At 43.4% G+C, this 25,021-nt stretch overlaps 1 protein-coding gene across 3 annotated transcripts in view; it reads left to right on the top strand.

Annotated features, from left to right (window-relative positions):
* ALDH18A1 (aldehyde dehydrogenase 18 family member A1) overlaps positions 1-22,801 on the top strand; it is a 39,103-nt gene extending 16,302 nt beyond the window's left edge. For 2 of the 3 annotated variants that reach the window (XM_020883448.2, XM_020883449.2), the window contains 13 exons: positions 1,820-1,978; positions 2,406-2,496; positions 5,266-5,390; positions 6,396-6,540; positions 7,136-7,209; positions 8,382-8,475; positions 11,136-11,356; positions 13,416-13,553; positions 15,910-16,105; positions 16,209-16,330; positions 17,968-18,154; positions 19,356-19,451; positions 21,770-22,801. In XM_020883448.2, the coding sequence (XP_020739107.1) occupies positions 1,820-1,978; positions 2,406-2,496; positions 5,266-5,390; positions 6,396-6,540; positions 7,136-7,209; positions 8,382-8,475; positions 11,136-11,356; positions 13,416-13,553; positions 15,910-16,105; positions 16,209-16,330; positions 17,968-18,154; positions 19,356-19,451; positions 21,770-21,951 (1,830 nt within the window). In that variant the 3' untranslated portion in view covers positions 21,952-22,801. The remainder of the gene's footprint in view (positions 1-1,819; positions 1,979-2,405; positions 2,497-5,265; positions 5,391-6,395; positions 6,541-7,135; positions 7,210-8,381; positions 8,476-11,135; positions 11,357-13,415; positions 13,554-15,909; positions 16,106-16,208; positions 16,331-17,967; positions 18,155-19,355; positions 19,452-21,769) is intronic. The other variant, XM_020883451.2, reaches the window with a different exon arrangement.
* The last annotated feature ends 2,220 nt before the right edge of the window (positions 22,802-25,021 follow it).

Here is a 25,021-nt window from a genome sequence, read left to right as displayed (position 1 = left end):
TTTTGCTTGTATCTGGGACCCCACTCTGAAGTCTCAGTTTTTTTTTCAGTCACATAAATGCAGTGGAAATCTCAATTTTGGGCACCTCTTATCTGTTCTTTTTTCCTCCATAGTCCAATGACAGTTTTAGTCTTTAATTTTTTTTTTTTTTTTTTAAGTGCCTGGAACCAGGTGAGGAAAGTAAAGTCCAGGAACTTTTCTTTTGTTTGCCTTCATCTAGGGGCCCCTTCACTCCCAACACCTTTGCCTTGCCCAAGATCTGATCTACAGGAAATCTTTGCTCTTTGCACCTTATCCCGTGGTTCCTTGTTTTATTTAGTGATCCTGTTCTTAAGACCATTACTGGGGGCTTTTGAAAGTTTCCCGTAAGTTGTCAGGTTAAAGACTTAAACAAGAACAGCAGCTGTTTTTTCTTCATAGAAATGAACCTGATTTGCATCCTAACAGATCGACTTTCTCCAAACATGTATTTTTCTCTCTGGTTTCTTGTTTTCCATCTCTTACTTGCTAAACTGTTTGAGCAATAGATATTTTCAATAGGCCTTTATACCTCCTGCTTGCCTCTCGTATTTACACATGTTTTTACTTTTATTGTTTGACTTTCCACCACCAGGACCAAAATCTGTATGTTCACCTTTGACCCAGGCCTGTTTTCTACAGTACTAAACTTTCTGAAAAGACATTCATGGTCTAACCTATTCCATCTTCCCCAAATCATTAGCATATTTATTCTCCATCCCAACAGCTAGTACAGGGTCTGGCATTTCAGAGGTACTCAAACAATTTTTTATCAGATGAGTGAGTAAATTACTTCCCTTGGTGATGTTACCATTTTTGTCTTTATCGCCCAAATATCACATATCATTAAGGCTGCTGTTATCTTCTCAGTTACCATAGCCAGACCCTAGTTCAGAAGTTAACCATTCCCACTTGTATTCTTTCGGTACCTTCTTTATTGACCATTTGCCTTTAGCCTTTCCTACCTCAGCTCTGTCCTATATCACAGGAGCCTTCTTCCATGAACATCAGAGGGATTTTATTGAGACGTTTACTTCATGAGCTTTGGAGTTTGTAACCATTTTGTTTCCTGCTGTCATCCTCATTTATCTATCTCTCCTGCTAAACTTTGCCTAATACTCTGATTCCAGCAAGAGGGAGCTGTTAACCAGCCCCCACACCCAGCTCTCCACTCTTGCCTTTGAGCAGCTTGAGTAAATCTGTCCCTGAACTAGTTATGTCGGGCCCTTCTTTCAGTTTGTGTAAAGACTCACCTCCATCAGACTCATCCCACTTGCTCAGATACAGTCTTTGCTAACTCTGGCAGTGGTCAGCCACAGAGAAAAAATAGGGACAGTACAGCCCCGTTCTATTTTGTTCAGTACATGTTCAAGGCAGAGTAATGGTTCATTCACTCACTCACATGTTTCAGCACCTACTGTGTGTATGGCCAGACTTTGAATCAAATGCTGGGATACAAAAATTGTTTAGAAATGGCAGTCATTACTGTCCCCAGATCCCTCTAAAGTAGGTACATTCATTTTCTTAATTTTGTAAATGGATGAGATTTCATAGCTTTCTAAGGATTAAAGTACTTTTGCAAGATGTCTTGAGCATCCTAAAATCTTCCAGGTGATTCTTTTCTCTCATCTCCAGAAGAGTTAGATAAGTCTCCAAAGATGTGTTCCATTTTGAACTTTTCAGGATCCAAGAAACCTAAAGTTTAACTCCTATACTCTTAGCATCCTTTGTATGAATGCTGTTCCTGGGAAGTTCACTATTTTCCTGTCTCCCATATTTTCAATCTCTTTAATCCTTTTAGATTTTGGTGACCAATTTGGATTTCCACGATGAGCAGAAGCGCCGAAACCTCAATGGGACTCTTCATGAGCTTCTGCGAATGAACATCGTCCCCATTGTCAACACAAATGATGCTGTTGTCCCTCCAGCAGAGCCCAATAGCGATCTCCAGGGGGTAAATGTGGGTAAAGTATTCATGAGGGTTGAGCATGCTGTAGACATTAATGCCATGCTATGCTGCATGTACTAACACCAGATGTTGGGCATAAACAAGATGGAGAAATGGGAGAGAAGCTGGCCTCCTGGAGCAGTGGCTTCATAAGCTCTTGTAAAATCAGGGGGTTTCATTCAACCGGTGAGGAGCAATATGGATTTAAGGTGGTGCTGTGGGCATGGCTTGTGTGTGTCAGTGGAGAGAAGGGGGCATGTTCAGAGAGGGGGTTGCCAGTTGTCATGGTGCTTTGCAGACTGAAAGGGCCTTTCAGAGCTATCATGCACATGCTCAGATTTGTTCATTTTGCCTGCCAGAGCCTAGCTGAGCACTTCTGTGAACTTCTGGTTGAACTACACAGGTCCCTTACTCACAGCTTTTTATACCTGTATTTTAGGTTATTAGTGTTAAAGATAATGATAGCCTGGCTGCCCGTCTGGCTGTGGAAATGAAGACTGACCTCTTAATTGTTCTCTCAGATGTAGAAGGTACAAAGAAATGCCTTTTCTTTATATCCAATCTTTGTTTTAAATACTGTATATGTGAGCATGAGTTCCCCTGATCTTTTCACTGTAGACCATTATTTTCTGAGCCATATGGTCTGAAGAGGGTTTTATGATTCAAAAAAGGTGGCAGTGGAGGGGAGGCACCTGGGAGATGAAGTTTGAATGCTGTGAAATGTTGTCATTTCCAGGCACTTTAATTTTGTTTTTTACAACAGCTATATGGAGATATAATTCACATAACATATAATTTACCTTTTAAAATTTACAGTTCAATGATTTTTAGTATATTCATACAGTTGTTCAACCCTCCCCACAATTTAGAACATTTTTAATCACCCCAACAAGAAACCCAAACCCTATAGCAGTCATTCCTCACATCCTCTGAAACCATCCAGCCCTTGGCAACCTCAAATTTACCTTCTGTCTCGATTTCTTTTTTTAATTTATTTTGACTGCTCTGGGTCTTCATTGAGGCATATGGGCTTGTCTAGTTGTGCTGCATGGGGCCTATATTGCACAGGCTCAGTAGTTAAGGTGTGTGGGCTTAGTTGTAGCATATGGGATCTTAGTTCCCCAGTCAAGGATTGAACCTGGGGCCCCTGCATTGGAAGTGCAGAGTTTTATTGATTGGACTACCGGGAAGTCCCTCCTCTGTCTATTGATTTGCCTATTCTAGATATTTTATGTAAATGTGATCATACAGTATGTGTATGTGATCCTTCATGACTGGTTTAATGTTCTCAAGGTTCGTTGATGTTATAGCACATATTAGTATTTCATTTATTTTTATTGCCAAATAATATTCCACTATGTAGATACACTACCTATTTGTAGGTTTTATTTACCTAATTGTTAAGGTGATAGACATTTAAGCTATTATAACTAATGATTCTGTGAACATTTGTGCACAAGTTTTGGTGTGAACATACTTTTTATTTTACTTAGGAGTGGAATTGCTGGATCATTTGTTCAGCCTTTGGAAGAAGTACCAGGCTTGTTTCCTAAGCAGCTGTACCATTTTACATTTTCCCAGCAGTGTATGAGGGTTCTAGCTTCTCCCATCCTCACCAGCCCTTCCTTCTTGGTATCCGCCATTTTGACTATAGCCACGCTGGTGGGTGTGAAGTGATACCACCTTGTGGTCTTGATCACTTTTAGTTTTTAATGTAAATCATGAGATACATTATTTTAAATTGGCTCCACTATGGAAATGCCAGGCTGTGTGACCACTGTGTTCTTGTGTGGTACTCTGTTCCCTTCTGCTTTCCCCCTCCTCATGGAGGGGCGCTCTCAACTCCAACTTGGCTTTCCATTCACTCTGCTCACTTTCTTGACCTGCTCCCATTTTGATCCATAGAGAATATGGTAGAGTTATCTAAAGGGGGCCAAACAAATAAAATTATTTTAAAAAATAATAATAAAAATGAAACCCAGTTTGAACTAGACTTTAGTAAACCTTAGTTTTAATGCAGCCTCAAACACCAAAACTGGCCATTGGCGGCAGGCTTGTGCTCTTAACTCTGATTAGTTATCCACTGAATATTGATTTTTAGAAAGATGCCAGAATTTTAAGTACACTCCTAGTGGGTTTGAGAGGCTGCTATAATGAAAAAGAAAAGTAGGTGAAATATTAGAATGCTCGGAACTCGAGGTGTCTCTGGAGGTTTGGCTTAAATTGTCAAATACTATTTATGGTCTCATAGCATAATGCCTCCTGAGAACAACCCAGCCCTGGACCCCTAGAGCTGTGAGCTGCTGGGTTGAGGCAGACAGGGGTTATGAGAGGTTATTTCTTTTTCTGTGTGTAATTGCTGCTCATGGTTTGCACTGCTTTGTTGTGTACTGGATGCTGGCTATTCTCACCACTCTGATTCCCTTGCTCTCTTAGGGAGGATGCATATGGCCTGATTGTATTAAAGGTTTGGAGCAGAGGGGTGTTATTTTAGCATAAGAAAAGCAGTTAACTTGAAACCAGAAACACCACTGCCTAAATGTCCTTCAGCCAGCCTCTGACTATTAGCAGTTCCCTCTGCCTGTGTTCCCCTTAGACCTCGCCTTTCAAGGCTCAGATACACTCTTTCTCAAAGTGAAGTTGTGAAGATTTTTAATCTTGGATGATATACATATAACATTTTGTGTAACTCTCATTTTATGTCAGTCTCCTCAGTTATAAAGAGGACATTGGCTTTGTGGTGACAAATCTGAGCTCTTTTGCTAATTCAGCCTGACCTTCAGAGGCTTACCCATAATGTGGGGAGTGCAGTGTGACCGTTTGAAAGAGTACTCTGAGAGTGAATGAGAGCCTCTCATATTTCATGCCCTTGGAAATAGTTACATTAAACAGTATCCAGCTGCTGCACTGCTTGTGCAAAAGCTATCACCTTTTTCAGGTGCATCCTTAAGTTTCAGTATCATAAGTAGCAATGGCAAAGGTGAGGACAGCTTCACTGTAGACTGTAGGCAGGACCAGTAAATTTTGTGCCAGGGATATGGCTGTGCTCTGATGCTGGCAAACATTCATTTACCAGGCAGAGTTAATAAAAGTATGTAAGGTATGTCCTCCTGGAGCTGATTTTCAGTGTGGGTAGACTCCATGGACCTCTTAACCTCTTTTCTCATCAGAGCTGGCCAAATAGCAGAATTCAGCTGTATGAGTCGAGTACAGAGTGGTTGGCAGGTCCCCGGGGAGGTCTCTCTTGGGGGTTGCTCACTTCTGCTAACCAGTATTACTGACGCTTGTTTACTTTTTAGGTCTCTTTGACAGCCCCCCAGGGTCAGATGATGCAAAGCTCATTGATATATTTTATCCTGGTGATCAGCAGTCTGTGACATTCGGAACCAAGTCCAGAGTCGGAATGGGTGGCATGGAAGCCAAGGTAGGACCCTGTTGCCTTTACTGCCCATAACAATTTTAAAACCAAACAGTATTTTATCCTTCTTGCTTTTGTAATTGTTTGAGGGCTGATGTATATATACAAAGATGATGCATATCTAAATAAAGGTTTAATGAACATTGTGTGCCTGTATTTAGTCATGTCTTTCTATGTATTTGTGTTAGTGATGTATAAAGAATGTGTTCATATTGTAACCTCTTAAAGAACAGGGTGTGTATTTTTTATAATTCATAAATCCTCTTAAGTGTTTTTATTAGAGCTCAAATATTTTTTGATAAAATCTTTTACAAAATTCTTCTCTCCCATTAATTTTTCTAAGCAGTTATACCCTTCAGGTACAGCATCATTTGTAGCAATAGCAGAGGTAAAGACCACAACCCCATGTACGTAGCTCAGAGTACTCAGGATCATATTCTGGTCAAGCAGCAGGCTGGACTCTTGAGTTGAGGCACAACAAGTCAAATGTTGAAGTCATGCATCTCAGTACCAGTGTCTTGGTGAACACACTGAACACAAGGAACAGATTGGTTCCTCTTTAGACTACACGTGCCAGGATTGGGCTGAGACAAACACGTGGGCTGAGTGTGTCCTCAGAGCTTCTGAGCTACTTGAAAACCTTCCTACAGATACTTAAATTGCTTAGTATCACATTGTATTTTCTTTGTTTTTTCATGTTTTAAGTGCAGGGGCCTAGACCCTGCAAAGGTCTGGATCATGAAGTATTGAATGCTTAAGTGAATGCCGTTTCAGATATCCCAGAACCTGGGTGATTAATGGTTGTATCATCATGTATGTTATACTTGTACCTAACCAGAATTTCACAGTCAGTAATGAATAAATGCCATTTGAATGTATTATTATCATCTTAATTGTTCTTTTTAAATATTAGTAGATATAATTTGCAATAAAAATCTATTTATATACTTACTGGTAAAAAAAAAATACAAAGGTCTGAATCTCATCCATGGATCTAACTTCTCCCATTAGGTGAAAGCGGCTCTCTGGGCTTTACAAGGTGGTACTTCTGTGGTCATTGCCAATGGGACCCACCCCAAGGTGTCTGGGCATGTCATCACAGACATTGTAGAGGGAAAGAAAGTTGGCACTTTCTTTTCTGAAGTAAAACCTGCAGGTAAGTAGTTCTTCATAGTGTCCCGTGGTCTATGGAAGATAGCTAGTGCCTCCATGGCCTAGAAGGGGCTGAAGACAGAGCTCTCCTAGGAGGAAAGCTCACAAAATTGATGTGCTAATAGTATGAAATATGGTGTAGTTTTGAATGCTTCTTGCAAAATTGGATTCTCTTGTCTTTGTAAAACTTATCTAACCTGACTAACTAAGCCTCCTTTTCTTGCTAAAATCATTAAGTTAAAGAATATAAGTATCCATTTTCTCAAGAAACATTTGCTAGGCCCATGCTGGATGCCAGGTGCTACTGAACACTAGAGATGCAAAGATGTATAAGAAATGGTGTGTGTTCTCTCAGGTCTTCAAAAAGTCAGCATTGTCATATAATCTACAATCAGCAGTGCAAACACATTAGAAAATTTAAGCCAAAGTGGAATTGAGAACTCCAAAAGATGTAAATCATATTGTGTGCAGACAGGTTCTTATGTTTCTGCCTGAGTTAATCTGGTATGCTCGTCTGCCAGTTTATTGGTCAGAGTGATCTCTGGATGTGAAACAAGCACATTATGACCATGAGCTGATGTCTGCACATGCTCTTGTAGGCCCTACTGTGGAGCAGCAGGGAGAAATGGCTCGATCAGGAGGAAGGATGTTAGCCACTTTGGAACCTGAGCAGGTAATAATCCTTGCTGATAGTTCTTTTAGTTTTCAGAGCGAGTCATGCTGTGAGGTTTAGTGCACAGTCAAGCCTGCTGTTTCTCCATCTATTCCTCAGGTCCCATAGAGTTAAATCTGAGTAATAAGTGTGATTCAGATTTGTTTTGCCATTTTTCTCGATTTCATTTTCTCCTCTGTCTTTTATAGGCTGAAGTCTAAGGTAGCTTGGCATCATTATGATGTTTTGATCAAAAATATCATGGAAATCATGAGACCAGAGAGGCTCCCTAATCCTTCCACATACTGGGCAGAGAAATATAGGAAAGTAGCTTATCCCAGCTCACCCAAATTACCTAGCTTACTTACAAGATGGAAGCTTCAGAGTCTGCTCCATAGCTTAGCCCTGCCCTGTCCACAGTGACTCAGTCAGTTGAAGTAGCAGATATAATAAAATGTGAGAAGGTCAGGTGGACGCGGGGGCTGGCTTCCTGATAGTTGTGATGTTAAGGCTAGATTTGAAAGTGATGTATGTAGGTTTCTTCTGAGGAGTTCTTTGGCCTGAGAATGGAAAAGAAAATTTGAAATAACTACATTAGAGAAAGGAAAGCCTAAGAGGACCGTAGTTTCTCTTTAGTCACTTATTTTACTCCTTCAATAATCACTGCTCTGATTTGCTGTCTTCTTATCTAGGTGGGTAAGGATTGGGGTCTCCTCCAGCATTCAGGACTGGATTTTTCCCTGTTGACTGAATTCATTTAATAAACATTAATAATTGTCAAGAAAGAAGAACTAGATGCAAAAACTTAACCTGGGAAGTCAGGTACACAGCTGGTGCTGTTAAATAAGTGCAGTGTGTATATCATGCTGATTCCAAGTGCTGGCCCATCTCATCAGTGAACTGAATAATGCATGCCTTCTCCCCAAACACGAAGCCAGGGTTTGTTAATCATCATGATCAGGAGTGGTACAAGAGGAAGAAAAGTAGAAAGATTAGTACTGAGAGAGGAAGGAAAAATGAGGGGAGTGGTGGTAGGAAATGAATGAATAAAGTTAGGAGATTTCAGTCATTGGTAATGGGATTTCGGAGCAAAGCCTGGCACACTCAGAAGAGTAAATCTAAAAGTGTAGTGTGCATTCTTCATGGGTTAACATGTTTGCTTATTCGTGTTAATCTTTAACCTTTCTTCCTAGAGAGCAGAGATTATCCATCACCTGGCCGATCTGTTGACAGACCAGCGAGATGAGATCCTGTTAGCCAACAAAAAAGACATGGAGGAGGCCGAAGGTAAAGACCAGGCAGCTGAGTCAGTGTTATGGAGGGATTTGGTTTGGTTTTTATTCTTTGTTTTACCAATAATTCTTACATCATAGTCTGCCCAAAGACAAGATCGTTATGGAAGGAGTTACATATTACACATCATTTTTTATTGAGGGTTGGTGGCTGGTATTCATTGGGATCTTTTAAAGTACACCTACTACCTCCAACCTCTTTCTTGGATACTCCGTACAACACCCATCCACCCCCCACCTGCTGAGGGGCTTTTTCCATTCCCCACACATCACAAGTCAGAAAGGAAAAAGATGGAGGACCTCACTATTTTAGACATTCAGCTAACAGCAGCTAACATTTACTGAGGCCTTTGTGTTGCTGGGCATTATGCTAAGAATTAACAGGCAGGATCTCATTTTCTCTTTAGAATATGGTACCTATAAAGTAGCTACTATTTATTATCCCTGTTATACAGAGGAGAAAACTAAAGTAGAAAGAATTTGTTAACATGCCTAAAACCATACAGTCAGTGACAGATCTGGGAACCAAACCCAGATGCACAGAGTATATAAAAGAATAGTGGAAATAGTTCGTGCAGCCTGTGGTGAAAGATAGCTTTATCTCCTTAACCAGTGTGTAGTCTGCCACCCAGAAATGCCCTGGAGGTCCTAACGATAGAGTAAGCTGAACTTACATTACAGACAACTAGATTACATGTTGAGTCAGGCAGGCCCTCATCATTCTCTCCTTTTCTTAATTCTCTCTTTTCCATTCTAAAATAATGCAGCTTGATTTTATGGAGTTTATATATTCTTGTGAATAAATGTGCCTCAAATCAAACATCCAAATTAGTAGATTCCCTTTAAAAAAACCTTGCAGGGCTCATCAACATTACTTTCATTCCTTAAAACATTTTTGAGCCATTACCTTGGAACTTTCTTTGGACTTTACCTCTGGTCTTTGGAAATTTTGCAGTATCAGAAAACCACAGAAAAATTTCATAAATGGAGAAATCTTTTTTGACATCTTACTGAAATCTTTAGTTTAAAAGAATTAAGACCCACAGAGGTTAAAGCTGCTGCTTAAGATCACACACCTAGTTGTTGGCAGAGCTCTGACTTCTGATCCCAGTTATCTCTCTCTAGGAATCCATAAGGACACACATGACCTAAGAACAAAGTCTAGCATATACATGAGCATGGTAATTGCCTTTGACTCAGTGAGCCCAGTTTAGGAAATTTATCCTAAGAAAAGATTGCAAGAGGAAAAAACAGCTCTGCATGTAAAGATTCTTTAAAAAAAAATTTAAAAGATTCTTACAGCAGGATTATTTATCCCAATGAAAACTGGAAACAACCTGAGTGTTTAATAACATTGGTACAGTCATGTGCATTGAATTGTATCAAGTCAATGGGATGTTTAGTAATTATTAAATTATTTTGGCAACATGGAAAATGTATATGCATTATAAGGTAACAAACTAGAGTATAATATTTAATATGCACTACAATTAAAAGTTGATTTTTAACACATGGGGGAAAATGAAGAAAATTAATTTAATGTAATTGGTTGATGAAATTATGGTTTCTTTCTTTTTTTTTTAATAAAAGGTTGATTCCTCCACTCCAAAGTACAAGTCTTTTTATTCTTTTGTCTTGGTGATTATGACTGTACCAAGAAGGGGAAATTTTTCATAGTATCATTCAACATTAATCATAATAATGATTTGTGATGTGTGTATGTGCTTAGTCGTGTACGACTCTTTGCAACCCCATGGACTCTAGCCCGCCAGGCTTCTCTGTCCATGGCATTCTCCAGGCAAGAATGCTGGAGTGAGTTGCCATTCCCTTCTCCAGGGGATCTTCCCGACCCAGGGATCAAACCCAGGTCTCCTGCATTGCAAGGAGATTCTTTTCCATCTGAGCCACCAAGGAAGCCCAGTGATTATTTATGATACGTGATTCCAAATGGTTTTCCTGAATGCATGTGTATACATGTATATATATATAAATATGTGTGTGTGTGTTAAGAGAGATAATCACACAGTGCATACTGTTAAATTTAAACAAAATTCTGTATATGAACTTACCATAATTCTATTTTTTTTAAGAAAACATCTTTACTACTACCAATTATAAAAAAAGTTCACTCATTATTAAAAAATAATGCAGGAGAGATCATCACTGTTAATGCTTTCTGACGTGTCTGTGTACATGTATGTGCACATGTATGTGCAGTATGTGATAATTAGGGTCATATCATGCATGCTGTTTTGTTTTGCCTTTTCCACAAACTATATCCTAGACAACTTTCCATATCAGTAAGTATGGAAATTTATTTACAGTAACTGCTTTGTAGCCCATTGTGTGAATCTATAGGTAGAATCCAGTTCCCACTATTATAAAAATGCTGTGGTAAGTATCCACCCTGCATGCAGATTTGCTCATGAAAATGATAAATTTCTGAAACTGAAGTTGGCACCAAGAGTGTGGGTGTCCACACCTCTACATGATGATGTAAGCTGCCAAGCTGCCCCTCCCAGCAAAGCTGTGTAAATGACATGTCCTTGTCTCCCCGAGTCCCCGAGTTCCTTGTCTGCTCCTAACACAGTTCAGTAAAACAGCTGAACCCACCCAGGTCTACTGCTTCATCGTGTACCCTTCACACCTCTTCAGGGAGACTTGCAGCTCCTCTGCTGAAACGTTTGAGCCTCTCCACGTCTAAATTGAACAGCCTGGCCATCGGTCTGCGGCAGATTGCGGCCTCCTCCCAGGACAGTGTGGGGCGGGTTTTGCGCCGGACGCGAATTGCCAAAGACTTGGAGCTAGAACAAGTCACTGTCCCAATTGGAGTCTTGCTGGTCATCTTTGAGTCTCGCCCTGACTGTCTACCCCAGGTATGGGCCTAATGCCAGCCATTGGAGGAGGGAATTGGAGGAAGAACATCTTTTCAGGACTCAGAGATAAATCTCCCAGAGATATCCTTCTTTTGTTTCCCTTCCTCCCACCCCTTCACCCTCCCTTTCTCCCTTCCTTCCTTCCTTCCTTCCTTTCCCCAGAGATAGTTTTTGAGACTTTATTCTCAGGTTGCTCTTAAGGCAATTTATGTTTTTGATTCTTCCAGTAATTCTAAAAACAGTAATTCATATGTCCATTTTACAGTAGAAAAAAAGTTAAGCTTATAGAAGTCAATACTCCTGTGATGTATGGATGAAGCTGAACCTTGAGCCCAAATGAATCTCCCATTCTGTGACAATTCCATGGTTCCACTGCAGGGGGTACAGGTTCAATCCCTAGTCAGGGAACTAAGATCCCACGTGCTACGCAGTACAGACAAAAAGACAAAACCTAAGCTCACCGGAGCACTTTGTTCCCTGACCACAGAGTGTCTGCTACCCTGCTGTAGTCTCATTCATCTAATAGCTGCTTTTGCCCATTTGAAAAAGACCATTTAATATCAGTGTCACAGATGGCTTCCTGTAGGTGCATCTCTTAGGAAGAAGAATTTTCGGTAGTTGATGGAGCCTAACATGTAAACCCTTTAGGAAATCTGACAAGTCACAGGCTATAATTGTGGAGAAACCATGTGGCAAAGATCTTGCCAAGCATCCATGCTCTGAAGTATAAGATGGAATTAGAGAGTGGCTTTGTTTGTGGCCCTAAATAATTCCCAGAAATCCGGAACCAGTTCCCCACTGGACTGATAACAGGATACCATCTCTTTCTTTGCACTAGCCCCGAAGTTTCAAAGAGAGATTCTATTTAGAAAAAAGAAATAGAACCTTTTCTTCTAGGGCATATGTGACCCTGGGAGTCCCACTTGCTGTGTGGAGGCTACTTCCTCCCCGACATGATCTAAAACTAGCTGGTCCGCTAAGGGACTCCCATACCGTTGGGGTCTGTCCTCAGCCTGTGGCTGGTGCTGTCACACAGCCCCCTTGGTGTGCATATCTGTCTCATGAAGAACCCCCGGAGATAACTGTCAGCTGGTAGAAATGAGTCCTAAGTTGCAGGCCGTGTCCATGAAGTTTCTCTGCCACCTTTTATCCATACTAACGAATACTTCACTAGGAAAAAGTTTCCTCTTTAGCCAGTTACAACTGAGATTTCCAACCTGGGATCTTAACCTTGGACGGCATCATGGAATACATGAATCCTGCAAATTACAGGGAGAATGCTGTGTGTTTGTGCATTTATCTGGGAAAAGTTGACATTTTTTAAGAGGTTCATGGGCAACAAAAACAAAAAAGGAGTAAGAATTATTATTCTGGAGATAAACATGTTCAAGGAAGTTTTATTTTGTAAAGTTTCTTTTGATATATTACAAAAGCAGGAAGATTTTCATTCATCCCTAAAGCATTCAGAAAGTTCAGCTTCAGGCCTCATCAGATCAGTGTCATTAGCCCTTCACTCCCAGAGGGTAACTAGCTCTCCTTGTAGATGTCCTGCTTCGTCCTGCCAGCAGTCTTTGCCACAGCTGTGCAGGGGCTCAGCGCCAGGCATTAGAGCTCTCAGAGCAATGACAGGGCCGTGGGAGTGTGTGGCCAGAGGTGCTGCATAGCCTCGGGTGCTGCTGAGTCAGGTGAAGTAACACCTAAGTCTGGAGGCTCCTGAGCACCTGTGGCCGGAGAAGGTAGGGCCTGTGTGACCCTGGAGACTTAACTTGGGTTACTCCGTAATGGTGCTGAAGCTATATAGTACAGTTTCCTAAGATCTGTGCTTTGGCTCTGGGGTAAAGGTCCCCAGCCCTGCCACTTAAAAGCTGTGTGTCCTTGAGGAGTTACCAACCTGTCTGGGCTTCAGTGTCCTTGTCTGTAAAGCAGTGGATAAGGCAGGTACTTAATTCACTGGAATGTTGTAAAGATTAAACATGGTAGACCTTATAAAGTGATTAGCATAGTGCTTGGCACAGAAAGACATGCTCAGTGTTTGACTGCATTCCTCTTTGATCTGCAGGTGGCAGCCTTGGCTATAGCAAGTGGTAATGGCTTGTTACTCAAAGGAGGGAAGGAGGCCTCACACAGCAACCGAATCCTTCACCTCCTGACCCAGGAGGCCCTCTCAACCCATGGAGTCAAGGAGGCTGTACAGCTGGTAGGTCCCTGGGAATGAGCTCGGTCAGGCCCAGAGGAGCTGGGCCAGGTCTCTGGGGGTTTGAAGCAAAGCTCAGGCTGCAAAGGCAAGGCCACTTGTATAGGCAGGCTTGACTGGAGGAGCAGCAGGTTCTGTGTGCCTGTGACGTTGGACAGCGCTGGTGCTGCCTTGACCCAGATTGGGTGGTTCGTGAAGGCCCCTCTCACACAGCTGTGTTCTGGTACCATTGATTGACAGGAATCATTCCTGAGGTTTTAGGCAGCAGGAATACCAGACCTAGAGTGTGAGGCCTGGTCTCTGCTCACTGGCAGTGATTGAGGCCAGGTCTGATGAGATATGTTTTATGAAAGTTTGTCAGAAACCATCATGCAGCTTGTATGAGGTCGTGCTATTAACACTGTTACTGTTATGGTCATTATTTTAACAGTTGTGTCACACTCCTCAACCATCCAGTGGAGGTTTTGAACTACTAGATGGTTTTATTGAGCACCTACTGTGGACACAGCACTTTCATCCATCATTTCATTTAATCCTCACAACAACCTTGTGAAAAGGATACCGTTAATGATTAGGTCCATTTTATAGATGGAAGAAAAATAGGCTCATTGGTAAAATAACACCCCAGAATCACTCAGAGTTGAGATTTGGACCCGAGCAGACTCCAGATCCTTCTCTTTTTCCCTTGAGGCCCACTCGTGCATACATTCCAGGATACTGTTGGCTGCTGGTGGGGAGGGGGGTTGGTGTATCTACAAACCTGCCTCATTACATGCTCCCTGCCAAGAAGCTGGGCTATTCTTACAGCAGCATAGTGGGTGGAAAGAGCACAGACTGTAGGGGTTTAGGTCTTGGCTGCACCATATCCTCATTTAATGTGCCAGATTTCTTCCTCCTCCTCCCTGTTGGTGTGTAACATATATAAAGAATCCTTGGGAATTCCCTGGTGGTCCAAAGTTTAGGAGTCTGCACTTCCACTGCAGGGGGCATGAGTTTAATCCCTGGTCAGGGAACTAAGATCCCACATGCCATGTGGTAAGGCCAAAAATATAATAAAAAATAAAATTTAAAGAAAAAAGAATCCTTATCTCATGTGATGTACATGTATGCTGTTGCTCTTTGTGACCCTATGGACTATATGTAACCCACCAGGCTCCTCTGTCCGTGGAATTTTCCAGGCAAGAATACTGGAGCAGTTTGCCATTTCCTACTCCAGGGGATCTTCCCAACCCAGGGATCAAACCCATGTCTCTTGTGTCTCCTCCGTTGGCAGGTGGTTTCTTTACCACTGAGCCACCTAGGAAACCCATATACTTATGTCCATATATATATATACACACATATATAACCACCCCCATAGCAAGACACAGAACATTGCCAACACCTGAAAGACTCTCTATGCCCTTCCCCATCAGCATGCCCCACCCCCCCACCATGAAGCCTTTTTTTTTTTTTACTTCTTTCATATTCTATTTCTTTTGCCTGTTCTTGAATTTCATATAAATGAAATCATACAGAATGCACTCTTTCATCTGTATTTCTTTATTCATTATGTCCTCGAAATTCATTCTCATTGTTTGATCCAGCAGTAGTTTTCCTTTTTTACTGCTGTGTAGTATTCTATTTATAAGCATGTACTACAGCTTATCCTTTCTTCTGTTGATGAACATCAGGGTTGTTTCCAAGTTTGGGGAGATGCAGATTGAAGTTGCTGTGAACCTTCTTGTAAATGTATATTTGTACTTCTATTGTTAGTAACACAACCATATGGGGGGAAATTAAAAATCAAGGGAAGGAAAAAAATGCCCATAATCTTCGAGGTCTAACACAAGCACTTCAGTCAGTCCAACGAGCATCCTGGGGTAGAGGTTGTCAGCCCAAGTCATGGAGAACCATGACTCCCTAGTAAGATCCAGCAGCATGTTATTAGGCTGTGATCAGGGAGCCAGTGGAGCAGCCACTTCCCTTTGTCACCCTCACAGCCTGGCATACTCTGTATCTTCTTGAACTTCCAGAGATCACACTTTGTACCTCTTCTGTCATCTTAAAAGTATCCATCCTGTGTTTTGGCTCATTGTGGCCTAGTCCTGTCTTCCCTTCCAGATTCATGAGTTCTTTGAGGGCAGGGATCCTATCCTGCATGTTTTGTAATGTGGAGCACAGCAGCTGATGTGTAGAGTTTAAGCATTTGCTGGACAATTTTTAAATTCCCATGATTCCTTGTTTTTGGAATAAGTTCTCACAGCATCGGACTTAATTCTCAGGAGGTACAGGCATTTATCTGTGTAAGGGATGCTGCTACTTCCATAGTTTGTGTGATCAAAAGTCATCTTCATCTTTTTATTCTCTACCTCTTCAGGTGAATACCAGAGAAGAAGTAGAAGATCTTTGCCGTTTAGACAAAATGATAGATCTGATCATTCCACGAGGCTCTTCCCAGCTGGTCAGAGACATCCAGAAAGCTGCTAAGGGCATCCCAGTGATGGGGCACAGTGAAGGCATCTGCCACATGTACGTGGATTCAGAGGCCAGTGTCGACAAGGTCACCAGGCTAGGTGAGCTCGATCAGGTCCCATCTTATGTGCACAAAATAGTTCTCATGTCCTCAGTGGCCCTGGTTCATGTTAATAGAAACAATTCTTTATTCTCCTCTTTCAGTTAGAGACTCCAAATGTGAATATCCAGCTGCCTGTAATGCTTTAGAGACCCTGTTAATCCACCGAGACCTGCTGAGAACACCATTGTTTGACCAGATCATTGACATGCTGAGAGTGGAACAGGTAGGACAAGGCCATCACTTCCTGTCCTCACTCCGGAGATTTAGAAGCCTCTGGGATTAGACCGGGAGCAGCTGCCATTCCATTTAAGGCCATCTGAGAAGCAATGTTTTTGAGCATCTGCCACACACAAAGTTGTATGCTGAGTACACAGAGTGAGTGAGACACGCCTGTACCTCTAGAGGCTGGAAGAAACCCATACACAAATAGTTTCATTCCAAAGTGGAGTATGGTCAGGGCTAAGAGGGTTCAAAGATAACGCTGATCACATGGCAGCCCACTGAATGGACTCTTTCCTGGCATAAAGTTTGTTTCTGAACACACATTCCTGTTTGGGTTTGACTTGGAAAGATTATGCAGAAATGTTTTCAAGCCAAAAATTTACATATATCCTCCCCTCCACAAAATGTCTTCAGTTACCAATATTAATGTGCTTATTAGTGCAGTGATTTTTAGGAGTGAGCAGTTTGTGTAATGTCTGCTCTTTTCTCACCATATCATTAAGATGATAAACATCCAGTGGCAGTAAGTTTTGAATATAAATGTATGTTCCATCTTAAAATCCTAATTGCAAAGAAATAGACACTCTCCAGGTAAAAATGAACAGTGTTAAATTTTCTGTCAGGACACATTTTAAGCTTTAATATCTGGTGTCATGGTGTCCTTTCAGAACTGTGTGAACTGGCACAGCAGTGGAGAGAGTGACTGCTGGCCTTGGTTGCTTTGATCCTGAGCATGTGTCTCTTCCCTTCCATCCTTTTGCTGGAAAGGAAGATGGGAACCTACAAGGACAGTTTGGAAAATGAAAATGGACCCCACAAATTACAAGGGAGTTAGATCACTTGACCACTTAGGTTTGGGGCCTGACCTCACACTAGTGGCCTGTTTGAGCACTGGTGTGTGCTAGGCACCACGCTGGACTGGACTGGACTGGACTGGACAAGAGGAAAACTCTTGTATCCAGGAGTCAAACCTCCAGTTCTGATTCAGACAGACCCACAATGTCACCAGTCCTTCTCAGCATCGCCTGGACATTCCTTGGTCAGAATGAGCCCGGGTGTGCACTTCTCAAAGCACCTTGTAATGCAGGAAGTAAAGCAGAGGGCGCCTTGCACAGAGGTAGGGTTCCGGCCCATAGGGAACCTGGTTGGATCCCAGGCCTGGAGGATGTGGGGCCCCAGATGGGAAACCATGCAAGACCTTGGGAGCAGTAGGGACCAGACAAGTGGGGCGTGTTGGTCCTTGAGCCAGTGCTTGATCCTGAAGAACTGTGACTGCATCCTCAGTGACCAGCCCTCAGGATCCTTAAATTCCTCTAGCCAGGAGCGGGATTTTAGTCGTGTGTTCATTTCAGTAAAATGCCAGCAGTCAAGGGCTTATAAGACTTCCTGCTTAAATCCCTGGTCCACTTTTACTGGGGGCCGTTGCTAGCAAGTGGCTGTCAGCATTTTCCAAAGCAGAGCATTCTAGAGGATGGAGGCTGCCTCTAAAAGGAAGCAGGGGCCGTTTTGGTTTCTAGGCCCCAGGAGCCCCAGGCTTATCATCTCTAGACTCACCTTGATGTTGAATCCAGAAGGAGGAGTATGCGCTGCCTGTTTCTGCAGTGTTTAAGTCATTGCCCCCAACTTCCTCTGCCCCAGGTGAAGATTCATGCAGGCCCCAAGTTTGCCTCTTATCTGACCTTCAGCCCCTCTGAAGTGAAGTCCCTCCGAACTGAGTACGGGGACCTGGAGCTGTGCATTGAAGTGGTGGACAGTGTGCAGGATGCCATCGACCACATCCACAAGTATGGCAGCTCACACACGGATGTCATCGTCACCGAGAATGGTCAGTCTGCACAGGCAACAGCACGCAGGGTCTGCCTTTTCTGCCTTGACCTCCAAGCTGGCCCTGCTCCGCTCAGCCCCTCTTGGCCTGCAGGAAAACACAGTCTCAGTGGACTGCTGATAGTGCCCAGGGTTGGCGGGACTTGCTGGTTCACTTAGTGCTTGTATATCTGTTACCCCATTGTATTGTCACAGTGGCCTTGGGAGGAAGCAGGGAAGAAGTGATTGACTCCACTTTAAACAGGGCTCACCATGTGTCAGAGTCATCACCATTTAATCCATGCAGCAGTCTTTCCAGATCGCTGGAATAAGCCCATTTTACAGCTGAGGAAGGGCTTCTCAGGTGGCACTAGTGGTAAAGAACCTGCCTGCCTGGTGCAGGAGACGTAAGAGATGCAGGTTTGATCCCTGGGTCACGTAAGATCCCCTGAAGGAAGGCATGGCAGCCCACTCCAGTATTCTTGCCTGGAGAATCCCATGGACAGAGGAGCCTAACGGGTCCATGGGGTCGCAAAGAGTTGGACCTGACTGAAGTGACTTAGCACATGTGCACACAGGTGAGGAAACCAAGGCTCCAGAGGTTAGGCAGAGAACCAAGTAGCATAGGGCAAAACCCCTCTGCGTAGTCACTAGTTGCTTCCCTGTATGATCACTGAAAGGCACACCTGGGTGTCAGGCATGGGAGGCTGACCTATGCTCAAGGAGAAGCCACCAGTGAGAACAGCTAGTGCTTACCACATGCTTCCCATCTGCTGGGTCTGGGACGAGTACTCCCCAGCTGTGAGTTCATTATATCCTCTCCACAAACTGGGAACTAGGTGATGGTGTCAGTCCTCATTGATCTCAGGCATAGGTTCAGAGACCTGCCCACAGTCACCCAGCTGGTGGGTGTGGAGTTGAGACTTAAGGATTTGGCTCAGAACCTAGAAACAGATAGTGTAGATAGGCCATTGCCACACTGAGGGTACAGGGAGATCTGGACTCTAACCCAGTCTTTCCCATGTACCTACTGCTTCGGCAGCATGACTAATGAAGCAGGTTTGCTTTCTACTGTTACAGATCTTCACAAGTTCATATGTTTAATATTCAGGGAAGTACCCCACGGGCCTGGGCCCTGACCCAGTCAGGCCCTGTTGAGTGGCTGGAAGCAGGGATATTTTTCCCAGGCCATCCTAACTCAATTTCTTTTCATTGTGCTGCAGAGAAGACAGCTGAGTTCTTTCTCCAGCACGTGGACAGTGCCTGTGTGTTCTGGAATGCCAGCACTCGCTTCTCTGATGGCTACCGCTTCGGACTGGGTAAGAAGGAGTCTGGTCGGAGAGAAAGCAGTCCCTTGTGGATCACTTTGTGGCCCAAGCAGCATCATGAGGGTGGAGGAGACACCTGGCATTTACAGTCACAAATGTGGTCAGGGTGATGGAGACAGACTGAGGGAAAGTGGATTTGTGAGAGAGAATGGGCACAGCTACCATGAACTGGTAGAAGTCCTGTGTTCTAGGCACTTCACAGGTTAAGAAGGTAGGTGCTTGTATTCCCTTTTTCATAGATGAGGATTCTAGGATTCAAAGAAATGAAGTAACTTGCCCAAAGTCACACAGCTGGTGTTCAGACCCAGACCTGCTTGAGTTCAGAGCCTGGCTCACTGCCTCCACGTTTGGCAGACCACAGCATGTCTGCATGCATGGGTTGTGACAGGTGTGCGTCCAGGGCTCCATGAGGACACTGCCACTGCAGGCTCACTCCTTCAGAGACACATCCAGGTTGCCTCAGAGATAGGAATCCCCCCAAGGATAGGACAAAAGAAGGCATTACTATTACCTATGCTGGGCTGAAGTATCAGCATCAGAAATAAACATGTGAGCCCAGAGGTACAAGGTTGACTTCTTTTTTTTTTTTTTCCATTTATTTTTATTAGTTGGAGGCTAATTACTTTACAATATTGTAGTGGTTTTTGCCATACATTGACGTGAATCAGCCACGGATTTACATGTGTTCTCCATCCCGATCCCCCCTCCCCAAGGTTGACTTCTAAAACAGACTTTGAAATACAAGGCTTTGGAAAGGCACCCTCCCCCTTTCCGTCATTACTAGTAAAATCTCCATCCCCCCAGTAGTATAAGGATGTTTCAGAGAGTCTCTAATTTTCAGGGGTACCCTTATACAAAGCTCCAATAAGGCATTTATGACATATCTGACAATTATTTCAGCTACTTAAAATATTTTAACTCCTCTGAATGTTTGAATAGAGAACTGCCTAGAGGAATAATTCTCACTGAATTATGAAACATTGTTAAAGGGAATTTTGCTGAGTTATTCTTAGTCATTGGGCTCTTTATTTTTAATTCCCATGTTCTTAAAGAAGAAATAACACACTTGTAAGGGCTGAGGTTCCCAGCATTCAAGTGAAGGTCCAAGATGGGGGAGGAGCAAAGACCACTGCCTTGTCTTCCCATCAGTCACTCAGAGCAAAAGCTCAGACTCTGTTTGAGTAAATTCCTGTGAAATGCATGAATAATAGTGACAGATAATATTTACTGAGCATTTACTAGATTTCCAGCACCATGCATAAGTACATCACATGCATTATCTCAGTTCTACATAATGGATTCTATTATTTTCCTGCTTTTCCAAAAGAAAAAACTGAAGCAAGAGATGATTAGGCAGTATGCCCAAAGTCATGTGGTCTCTATGCCGCTAAACCAGAGTTTGAAGCCAGTGGTCAGTCTCCTTGCCAACCACTGCCCCAGGCACCTCTTTGCTGCCTGCAGCACTGCTCCAGTGCTGTCCACTAGCTGGCTGCTTCTCATTGTTCAGCCAAAGACAACTCTTCAGGGAGGCTCCCCCTGACCATCCTGTTCCAGGTGCTGCCACCCTGCCAGTCTCTGTCCCAGCACCCTCCACTGCACCCATCACCACATGCAATTATTTGCTGAGGTGTTCTCTGGCTGCCTTACCTACAAGAATACAAGCTCCATGAATTGCATCAATTATTCACATACTTTATCCCCAAGGCCTAGCCCAGTGCCTGCTCAGTAAAGTTGGGATGAGCAGGGGAGCTCTGCAGAACATCACGCCAGACCCAGAAAAAGTCTTGATGCCCCATGTCTGAGGCTGGAGCAGGAGGGAGAAAAAGGAACGGTATCCTTTCATGCATTCAGTCACTGTCTTATGAGCACTTAGCAGCTGAGCATTCTGGGGAATATCTAGAGCATGTCCCTTACATGACATGTAAGTTTGAAGGATGCTTGGGGAGATAAAACCTCTGTACATTGTTGTACACCTCAAACAATGCCTAGATATTAGATAATGGTACGCAATACAGACACAAGACAGATGTCAGAGACAGCACTTGTAGAGTTGTCAGAATGCACTGCGAATAAAATATGAAAGAGACACCCATGTAGTCTGTTTCATTAGAAGAAGGGACCTGACCATGATTTACAGTGAGCAGAAAACATGTTTATGGGGAGAGTGGAAGTCAGGCCAGCCTAGGGAGGGTAGGTCAGGAGAGGAAAGGGAGAGGGTGCCAAGTGAGGAGAAGGAAGAGATGGCCTGGTGGGTAGACAGGAAGCAGAGGCTGGGCAAAGCTGCATCCTCAATCCCTCCTTTCCTGCAGGAGCTGAAGTGGGAATAAGTACATCTCGAATCCACGCCCGGGGGCCAGTGGGACTAGAAGGACTACTGACTACCAAGTGGCTGCTGCGAGGGCAGGACCACGTGGTCTCGGACTTCTCAGAGCACGGAAGTTTAAAGTACCTTCATGAGAACCTCCCTATTCCTCAGCGAAACACCAACTGAGCCCCTTCAGAGGAGAGCCGGGCGTGTCCAAGGGGTCTTCACAGTGAAGCTCATCTCAAGCATCTCGGGCTGAACCCCGTCTTGTCTCCCACCTCCTGGTAGGACCTGTCTGTTGGAAAGTGCACCTCCATGCTTCTGGGCTGTGTGGCAACATCAATCTGGGCTAAGGACTTGTGTTCCAGCGCCCCCCCCTTCTCTTTTTTTCTTTTCTCTAAGTTAGAACATAATTGCTGTAGATAAGGATTTTGCATGATTGCTACAGAGAGGGACTTTGCTTCACATAGTGCAATTCCTTTTGATGATGAAAACAGAAAGGTGCGGTTTTCCCACATAAAAGGCAATGGAAAAATCACAGTCGATTTTTACCTTTTATCACCTCAATGAGGTCGAGTCTCCTTTGGCATTTGGTTGTTACAAGAGCCAGTCATACCTGACAAGTCTCTCCACATTTCATTTCTTTCACACTCTTGGTCTTCAGAAATGAGAGATTTAGAATTTGGAGAGGGGCAGTTCTTATTAGCATTCTCATCAGAAACAGTCACAGAGATGGACTGAATCATTTGCACTGGGCAGGTTGGCCTTCTGTATTTATCTGTGGAGTGAATATAAAAAGCTTTCTAGCTGCTTGGCAACCTCTCCGGATCCAGAGCTCAGCCCTACTTGTGACACGGCTGGAACCAAAGCTGTGGACGGAAGGTGCAAGTTTGAGAATGAAGTACCTACCGCCATTGTGCTGAAATTTTTATATGAGTTATTTTGTTGTCCTTTCTCTCCAAAACAAAAAATTAGAGAATTATTTTAATACTTTGGATTCTTCCCCCCTTTTTGAGAAATAAAGTTCTTAAGAAAAGCCTGTGTGCACTATTCACGTTCTGTCACTCCTCGTCACCCTCTTCCTCTCCCCTCCCTTGTGCTCTCACACCCTGCTCTTACACAGTCTCTTCTCTGAACATTGATTGGCCTCAGCGGTGTCAGGTGTTGATGGGAGCAGCACAGGCAGATCCCCAGGGGGAGGGACTTAGTCAGAGAGGGGAGGAAATGAGAGATGAAGCCCCAGGAGCCTAGGGACTAAAAACATGGTGATGGTCTGAAGTTGAGCGTGCTGTCCTTATGCCGGGTCCACACAGCCTTAGGATCGCCTGGTTCATTGACAGCTCTGAGCTCTCCCTCCTTCCATCCTGTTCTTAACACCACTGGTGCCTGATAGTCTGCAGTTGAAAGATTTCTTGTCTCATGGGGGCCCTCCCAAAGAAATAAGCACTCACTTACATGTTTCTTCTTATCCTCTGAGGATGTTTTATGAGCACAAGAATTATGGTGTCATGGGGAGCATGTTCCCAGGCTGGCTCCAGATGCTACCTCTCATCCCGACCCTTACATGGTCAGCCCATTACCCTGCCTGCCCTGCCCCTGAGTGGGGAGTTTTGGCATAGCTTGCCTGAAAAGGCAATAAACATAGCTGCCTGAAACTGTATGGCAAGTACCACAATCAGCTCCCAACCAGACAACAAATGCCCCTGGAATCAAAAATAGAAAGTGACCTAAGAAGGCCAAGTCCTGGGGGAAGACGCCACTGAAGAGGCAGGCCTGGAACTGGGCCCTGAGAAAGACAAGTTTTAGGGTAAGGAGAAGCCAGAGCATTCAGGCAGGGACTAGGGGAGCAAAAGCTGGAGGGGGATGAAATGCAAGTCAGGGAGCAATGAATATATAAATTTGGAGCTGACGTTCATGTGAGTAAATAAGATAGTACATCCCAGACAGCTGGGAGGTGTAAACTCACCCTTCTTAGGGCCTGGGACAGGGGTGAGTTTAGTGCAGGAAGTGCAGCTAAGGTTTCGTCATCCATAAGTCCATTCTCCCTGTGCAGCCACCTCAGTCCTTAGTCCATTTCTGCAGAGACTGTGGACCGTCAGAATTCTCCCCTCTTCCCTCAAAAGGAAAGTGATTCCCAAAAGAAGACCAGGGAGCGGCCGTAGCCTCACCAGGACTCCCACCCAGACTGTCTTCCAGCACTTGGCTTGTCCTTGCTCTAGGAAGCCAGCTCTCTATTCCAAAATCCTTTCTGTGGTCCTACCCTCCTACTTCCCTTTCTTGGCCACCAACTCCTGGCAACACGAGCTGCTGAACAAACCAATCCTGAAGTTCCCACCTCCCCACCTAGGGGTGAAAAGCCCTCAACAAATTTTTTTTTTTCCAGTTGAGCTATTTTATTTTTTTTTTCTTTTCTTTTTTTTTTTTCATTTATTTTTATTAGTTGGAGGCTAATTACTTTACAATATTGTAATGGTTTTTGTCATACATTGACATGAATCAGCCATGGATTTACATATATTCCCCATCCCTAAAGAAACAAAAGACCTATACATAGAAAACTATAAAACACTGATGAAAGAAATCAAAGAGGACACAAACAGATGGAGAAATATACCGTGTTCATGGATTGGAAGAATCAGTATTGTCAAAATGGCTATACTACCCAAAGCGATCTGTAGATTGAATGCAATCCCTATCAAGCTACCAACGGTATTTTTCACAGAACTAGAACAAATAATTTCACAATTTGTATGGAAATACAAAAAACCTCGAATAGCCAAAGTAATCTTCAGAAAGAAGAATGGAACTGGAGGAATCAACCTGCCTGACTTCAGACTATACTACAAAGCCACAGTCAACAAATGTTTTTATTCATCAAACCAAGTTTACTTGGGTTTAGGTTTTCTATTACTTAGAAATAATGATAATAAAGGTAGTTATAATAGTAATAAAAATAATGTCTGACTATATTCATACATTATGGGGACATTTACAAAATTATTAATATTCATATGGAAAGAAAATTGGGCAGCCATATACTAGATTCTAATAGGTATAATTTGCTCTATATCCTTTATTTTATGAAACCACCTCTCCCCTATTTTGCAACAATCTTGCTGAGTTCCTGTGATTCAAGGGGCTTGGCAGGGGGTCTGGGGTGGTCACCTCCCCCTGATAAGCCACCTGGTGAGCCTGTCTTTAGATTCCCTACTATCCATCGATGAACAGTGCACCCAGGAGCTCACTGACCACCGGG

The sequence above is a fragment of the Odocoileus virginianus genome, chromosome 7 (assembly GCF_023699985.2).
Source record: "Odocoileus virginianus isolate 20LAN1187 ecotype Illinois chromosome 7, Ovbor_1.2, whole genome shotgun sequence".
Taxonomy (NCBI): domain Eukaryota; kingdom Metazoa; phylum Chordata; class Mammalia; order Artiodactyla; family Cervidae; genus Odocoileus; species Odocoileus virginianus.
This window is presented reverse-complemented; position numbering and strand designations above follow the sequence as displayed.